At 41.2% G+C, this 7,531-nt stretch overlaps 1 protein-coding gene across 1 annotated transcript in view; it reads right to left on the minus strand.

Annotated features, from left to right (window-relative positions):
• SYBU (syntabulin) overlaps positions 1 to 7,524 on the minus strand; it is a 42,365-nt gene extending 34,841 nt beyond the window's left edge. Inside the window, exon 1 of the mRNA XM_026841590.1 lies at positions 7,244 to 7,524. Within this exon, the coding sequence (XP_026697391.1) occupies positions 7,244 to 7,493 (250 nt within the window). The 5' untranslated portion in view covers positions 7,494 to 7,524. The remainder of the gene's footprint in view (positions 1 to 7,243) is intronic.
• Between the last annotated feature and the right edge of the window lie 7 nt (positions 7,525 to 7,531).

Genomic DNA, 7,531 nt, shown 5'->3' on the forward strand with positions numbered 1-7,531 from the left:
GAATGATTCTGAGATTCTGTGATTTTAATGTTCTAGTCATAAAATCTAACCCAGTAGTGAAGTAAGTAAAATCAAGACTGAACATCTTCAACCCCTTCTGATTGTTGCTGAGGTTCCTATCATTAATATACAGGTGACTTTTACATCTGTTCCTCACCAGCCCCTTTGACTTTGCTTCCATCACACCCAGAGGCTGATCACTAATGGTCACTACTGAAAATTCAGCATGGAAGTTGCTCACTGGATTTGGAAAGAGATCCTCTCTGCTCACTCACAGCACAGCATAAATGATGACAGGCTCAGATTGTGTAGAGGAGGGGAGGGAAAGGTGACGTGACCCACTCCTAGAGCTGGGACATCTTTTACCATGCAGTATTTCCCATAAACATGTCCTTAAAGGTATCAGCTCTTGACATCTGACTGTACAATAGCTAAGTTACACTGAAGCATCAAATTTTAATTGACTTTGGCAGCAAATGATACCTCTACTAATCCTCCTTCTGTTTGAACATTTCACTAATAAGCAGGACTGATGTGAGTTCTGGGAAACCATCTGAAAAAAGGACTCTATAATTGTGGCTTATTGGCTTTGTCATTACATTTATAGCACCACTAATGGTATTAGTATTACAGAACAAAAGCATCGAGGCTTACTAGTAAAAATAGCAATAAAAATAGTACTGTTACTAGGAGAGCACTATGGTCAGGAATAGAACAGCTCCTAGAGTTTTGATATCACATCACAGATAACAACTGGACAAGGGGTTTAATATGATAAAGGACTGAAAATCTATTTGAAAATTTTAAAGAAAAGTTTTAACTAAAGGTGAAGAGTGGAAAGAGTCTGAAAAAGAGACAAAGAAGTCTTGGCTGTTCAGCAGGGTTTTTAGGCACTTTAGTAGCCCTCACTAACCTTTCCTGAGGCAAATAGCTGAAGTGGAATCACTACTGCTCTGTCTGGTGGGAAATCCTTGACTACATCCAGTATAAGAAATATTACCCACTTAATATTAACGTTATGTGAAATACATGTGTATATACAGATGAGTTTGTGTGTGTTTTTATGTGTTTAATTCCACTATGCAGTAAAGGAAATTATAAATATTCTATCCAATTTTCAAGGTATCATTTTTGGAAATGAGTATCTTCAATAGACCATATAGAAATTTGTACCTGTTCCTCAAATGGTACAACATGTTATATTCCTTTGTTCTCATATAGCTCTGCCTCCATGGCTGACAGTGTATGACTGTGACCCTCACAGCTTCAACATCACCTCGTAAGGTTGCACTGTTTACCTTCGAATGATGCTTGGAAATCACTATTCTATCCTTTTTTTTAATTGCTACCAAATGTAAACTGGCACTTAGCATCATCACATGGTGATACATATACATCAAAACAGTGTTCCAAAATTTCAAGGACATATTTTAACCCTATAAACATAGGGTTAAAATATGTCATATAGAATTTCGTTTAAAATATAAAGATTCTCTTTTAATACAAAAGAAATCAAAAACTTCTGATTAAAGATTAATTTCTGCTACAAGTTGTGATGTTCTTCAATATGCATGGCCACATTCAACCCAACAGAAAATTGCATGAAAAGCACTTTAAAACAGTAAGTATTAGATTACGCATTGGTGGTGAAGAAAGTACATGATATAGTTTAGAATTCAGTTCATAGTACACAGCAAGCTGAGACAAATGGGGTAGTAGAAAAGATGAGGTACTGACTGTTCTCAGGACACCATCCAAAATGTGCCAGAGAGAACAGGAACTCTTCTACTGACCTCCGGAGGCTCTGAGTCAGGCTTTAAAGGTTCACAGTGCTCACAGGTATATAAAAAGGTGACAACAAACATTCAAAAGGCTTTGGCTTCCAGATGCTGTTGTGTGGCACAGGAACAAAAGAATTCTTACCTAGTAAGAGGGAATAAACAGTCAATCTGAAAGGGAAGCAGGCAAAGTCCAAAAACTGAGGAATAGGGAGCCTTTGCTTTTTAGTACCTAGGCACTTTTCTCATTTCCAGGTTTGGAACACATCTCTACACTTCAAAACAGAATTGGTGGGTAACAATATTAAGCAATAACAGATTACTCCACATAAACTGGCCCAGAAGGAAATTCTCCAGGGAAGCAGAAGTGAGAAAAGGAAGCATGTCTGAAGTGTCACTCTTATTCAAGGGCCATACATGAATTTTTGAAAGCAGATTTTGTTTCAGTGTTTTTGTAAGCTAGTATCACAGTAATTACTGAACTGCTTTACACAGTGCTTCAAAGAAATGTGCAGGAGAAGACCTTCATTTCAGAAGTTTGGAAAAAATGGCAAAAGGACTGTGGAAAAGCATAGCATAAAAGACTGCAGGAAGGAGAAGCTAACTTTCAGTGTCACATACTTAAGCACTTTTAAGCATATCTCTTTGGTTCAGTAACTCAGACTAAAAAAACCAACAAATGGTAAGGAACTATTTAAACACAGTATTTTTTCCTATAACAAGAAACGAGAAGATTGGGACAGCTCACTGTTTCCATAATAATACATACATATGTACATACATATACAAACACAAATAATAGAGGTAATTATTTTCAGTAATTTGTATTAACTCTCTGGCCTCCATCTGTTGGTTTGTTAAAAATACTGAAAATTTGTTTTCCTCTTTGATTCAGAACTATATATTTAAGCACACACACTCTAACAGTGTAGTCTCCAAAGCTGTCTGGTTTACCATACTGCTTCAATGTTCTAGCAAAGAAATTATTTACCGGAGTGCGAGAAGGCACAACTTTTCACCCAGTAACACCTGCACAACCCTTTTCTTCTTGTCTGTGGCTAGCAATATGGGTTGCACATTCACATGGACTTTAATAAGCCTGCCTAAACCTACATGCTTATTTTGACATATGCACTGCAAACTTAGTCCCAGCACCCATCAGCAGCTGAGACAACTGACAAATAATCTGCGAGTTCAAGGGGACCGTGCACAGGAACAAGAGCAGGGAACGGCAATGCTGAGATTCCTGTTGCAGCACCTACACCCCAGGGCTTACAGTGCAGCCTTGGTACTGGAGTATATTTATTGTGCCATGCAGGTAAAGAACAAGATTTTAAAAAATCTTTACACCAGAAAAGAACAAATTATGAAATAAGCATTGAACCTGGATCCTGAAATCTGAAAGGAAAAGCAAAAAAGAAGCTTCAACTCCTATTTCTGAAAACTTTGTTTTGGAGTGAGTCACAATCATTCCTGTACAGAGATGCTCCTGGTTTTCAAGTACTATGCAGACCAGTTAAAAAGGTGATTTGCAGGTAAGCCCACAAAAAGAGGAACTGTTTGCTATGGGCATAAATCAGCTCCTCAGGCTCATAGCTGAACCGATTATTAAATGCACAAGTGCTTCCTGCAAAGCTGCACCTCAGTTGACAAAGTGCCGCTGCATTACCTGCAGAAATTCATGAGGCTGGCTTCTGAAGACAGGCTGATGGAAAGCTTGGGCGTCCTTATAAAGGCAGCATGTAACAACTCTTCTTCATAAGAACAAATTTAAAAGCTAAGCTGTTCAGAGGCAGAAAATAGGAAAAAAGTGTATCCCAGACTAACTTCCTTTTAAAACGAAAACCTAAACAGGCTGTTACTGAGTTTAACACATCCAGGCTGCCTTCGATCCAATATGCAACTGGCTCGGTATCAAAAGGACATGTACACAAAACCCAAGGATAACGCCCCGCCCTAAGGATCTTATTTCTTGCAGGCAAACACTGCAACTGGAACTACCAAAGGCTGCCTCGCTCTTGCTGGCAGCAGCTGCTCAGCCATGGACCCATGAGCAGATGATTTGTTTGCGACGTTTAAAATCATGCTCTCGGCCCGACTGACAAGGTAAGCGCGTGCAGCCGCTTCAAAGCCAAGTGCGACTTATGAGGAAAACACTCATGACACAGGCAAATGCTCTGTAGCAGCTGAGCCAGTCGAAGCTGCTGGGAGAGTGTTTTTTCATCGTTTGACATCATACGAGTTCTTGTGGCTGACATCCAAGCCAAAGGAGGGCAGTGACTGAAGGAAGAGAAGTGCTCCTGTATCAAATGACAAACAGGACCCCAGATGCGCTACGATTTTAAGGAAGGATTGCGCGTGGTGAATACTGACACAAAGGCTCAGCTTGCCTACACAACATCCAGAGAGCATCCATGTTCACTTGGCAGAAACAAAGAATATTAAACACACATTTTGTCAGGAATATCAGAGATAAGATTAACACTCTCACCGTGTTTCATATGGACTTACAAAGCAAAACTGACATAAAGTCAATTGCAAATATTTGATCAACATGATCAAGTGAGTCTCTGATCCAGTCACACAAGACAAAGAGGGAGCTGATCACACAAATTTAAAACTTATCTCAGCCAGAACTAATAACTTCTTCAAAAGAAATGAAGCATTAAACCATAGTGTCTCTTGTCTGCTGCCGAGAGGCATTTTATGCTGTTGCTACCATGCTTGCAGCGCTGCCACGGTTCCCATAGGTTCCCCCTACCTAAACCAACATTACTGATACCTGGAACACCCTGCTGCTCTCATTTAGAGAGAAAGAACTCCAAACCTTCACTTATGCATTGGGATCAATGTAAGCACTCAGGGAAAATGGACAACCTCAGAAGCTCTAGGGAATCTAGTAGGAAATACATATTTAAATGAACAAGGAAAAAAAAATTTCTACTGGAGGAAAAAGAAATCTACTGATCGCAACCACTTGGTGTCAATAATAAAGAAGGAAAGATGGAGAGCAACTTGTCAAGAGAAGGGTAAAGAGGAAAGGAATTATCCAGGGGTCAAGTCATACTATCTGCTGCTTATCAGGAACCTTTAGGAGCTTAAAAAAAAAGCCATTTACCTAAATGATCATGAGCTTTTTCATACTGCCATCACACTCTTGTTCAACATGTTATTCATTTGCTCAACTATTCCAAATTTATCACTTGCTAATTTTAAAGATGGTAAGTGCCAAGTTAAGCACCAGGAGAGGCAGTTTAGAGGCTGAGGCCCCTCCACTCACCTCTCTATGCAGCTCTTCACCATTCCCTCCCCAGAAACAGAACAAGCAGCCAACTGCTGCCGCTCGGGAATTTCAATCTAAATTAGACATACTATGATACAGAAGGACTATAACTGGAAGACAGGGAAGAGATGTCAGAGAATGAGGAAGTCAAGTCAGGGACTGTTGTCATACCTGCATCGCAGTGAAAAATCCATCAAACCTGTCAACAACAAAACCATGTCCTGGGCTGGAGGACAGTGCCTTGGCCGATCCTTTCCTGCATAAGATTTGAAGGCTCACCGCAGTCAAACTGCAGTCAAACTGTGTGGGTGCTGCACGCAGCTTGAGAAGCACAAAGCTCTTGGCATGGGGAAAAAAATCAAACTAAATCAATGCAGCATTCATGGAAGAATAAAAGATGAATTAAGAAAGTAAATATATGAGCAGTTGTGCTTAAGATGCAGGTTAGGAGACCAGCATCGCACTCTTGCATACCTCAGTGAAAGGTGCCTTAAAACTGTCAAGCCATGAGATCAGACACACCCAGAGTAAATACAAAGCTCTGCTGGGCCTCAAGACAGCCCATACAGTGCAGCGGGACAGCAAGGGTATTACTTTGGCAGCTCTGTGTTGAGTAGATCCAAAGAACACGATATAAACCCAAAAGATATAAAAAATGTCATTAACCAGGATGAAAGGCCTGTCAACACACAGGGAAAAAAAAATCAGGCTAGAAAGCAGTCATTTGGGACAGATCATAAAAATAATGTATTAATAGAAAGCTTCAAAAGATTTTACTTCTTTGTAACTGGCAAACTCAAGCAGGTAAGATGGAGGGATTCAAAAGGCATGGGAAAAAGACTTCAGCATTCTTACAGTACTATGTTGTTTGTTTAACACCCTGCATTGTTCATTAAACAATAACCAAATAGATCATTCCACTGAGCCTGAATTGCAAAATCTATCTAAGCTAGACTCGGATACTGTGTTTCTCATCTAGAAAACTGACTGTTCTTGTACACAGCATTCAATACACTGGTTTTCATTAAAGCAATTCAAAAATAATAATCTGATCCACAAAATAAAGACAAAAATAAATATGAGTGTTTCTGGCTGTTCTCAGGAAAACCTTTAGTAACAAATACTTCATGAATAAACAAAAAGAAAGTTCATGAACTTGTTCTGATATTAACTATTACAAAAATGCTTATTATAATTGAGATTTTTATTTAGACATAGGATGTTATGCTCTCCAAAATACTATGAAAACCAAATCCTTAGGCACCAAAATATCTTTAAAATTACCACGCATAGAGCCCAAGGTCTTCATGATGCGACCCTCAATGCTGTTATCCCTGTGCATAACGTCATACTTGGTGAAGAGTTTCACTGAATTAGAAAATTACTCACCACTAGTAGGTATCTGAGTCATTCACTGCTAGTTGAGGCACTTAAATTGTGCTACACTATACACTGGACAAATATTTAACATATCTGTTTTCAAGTTGTCCCTGATGTAAAGGGATACACTCATTTTGAAGAGCAAATGACACTTGTGTGGTTTACAGAGAGTGGTAATTTACTTCTGATACATCACCCAGCCATCACCCCCTCTGTAGAGACGGCATCATGCCCAACTCACATCTGGCTACACACTTGTCAGAAGCAGCCTGACTTCTCAAATAAACAAAACTCAATTCAATGTGACAGCAAGAACTTCACCTACATATTTTGTTCTGATTTATGCATGGAGGCCATTGTCACAAAACCAAAAGGAATTGCAGTATTTGACCCAGGTCTGACAGCCTTAGTAGCAGCTCCTGTTTTACAGACTCTTTGGCTCATGGGCTTTTCAGAATGCTTCAAACCCACGCCACAGATTTTAAGGAAAATCCTTCTCTTTAAGCAACTATTCTGTCACAGTAAAACCGCCAACTTTCTAGCGGTGGATAGCAGACCTTGAAATGGAAACATCTGGTGTCGTTTATGGACACGTATTAAAAGAACAGATACTGGACTTCCCTGGAAAAATCAGTGGCTGCCCTTCTTCATCTGCAAAGCGGGATGCTCGTCAGGGCTCGCTACGAGCCCGACACTGGGATGCATCGGCCGGGGGTGACAGCGAAGCCTCGGGGGTCGGCGTGGTGGGGCCCAACGTGACCCCCGGACTGAGGACTGAGCCGGGGGGTTCCGTCTGCGGTACCTGAGCAGAAGCTATTGCTGCTGACGGTCCTGCCGGAGCCCCCGGAGGAACTGGGCGGGTTGAATTCCCGGCTCTCCTCTTCCGAAAAGGGCGACTCGGAAGCGGGAGACACCTTCTGCTGCGGTCGGAGGACCAGGCGGGGGATGCGGCTGCGGGACACCTCTTTCTCCAGCTGCGTTTTCTGCTCCTGCTCGGGAAGGGACACCCCGGCGTCATGCACCCTTCGGATGCCCCCTCCTCCTCCCACCATCCCAGCAGGGGCAGGCAAACACCGGCCCTCCCCCCCCC

Source organism: Athene cunicularia, assembly GCF_003259725.1.
Source record: "Athene cunicularia isolate RWA chromosome 2 unlocalized genomic scaffold, athCun1 chr2_part1, whole genome shotgun sequence".
In the NCBI taxonomy this organism is placed as follows: Eukaryota; Metazoa; Chordata; class Aves; order Strigiformes; family Strigidae; genus Athene; species Athene cunicularia.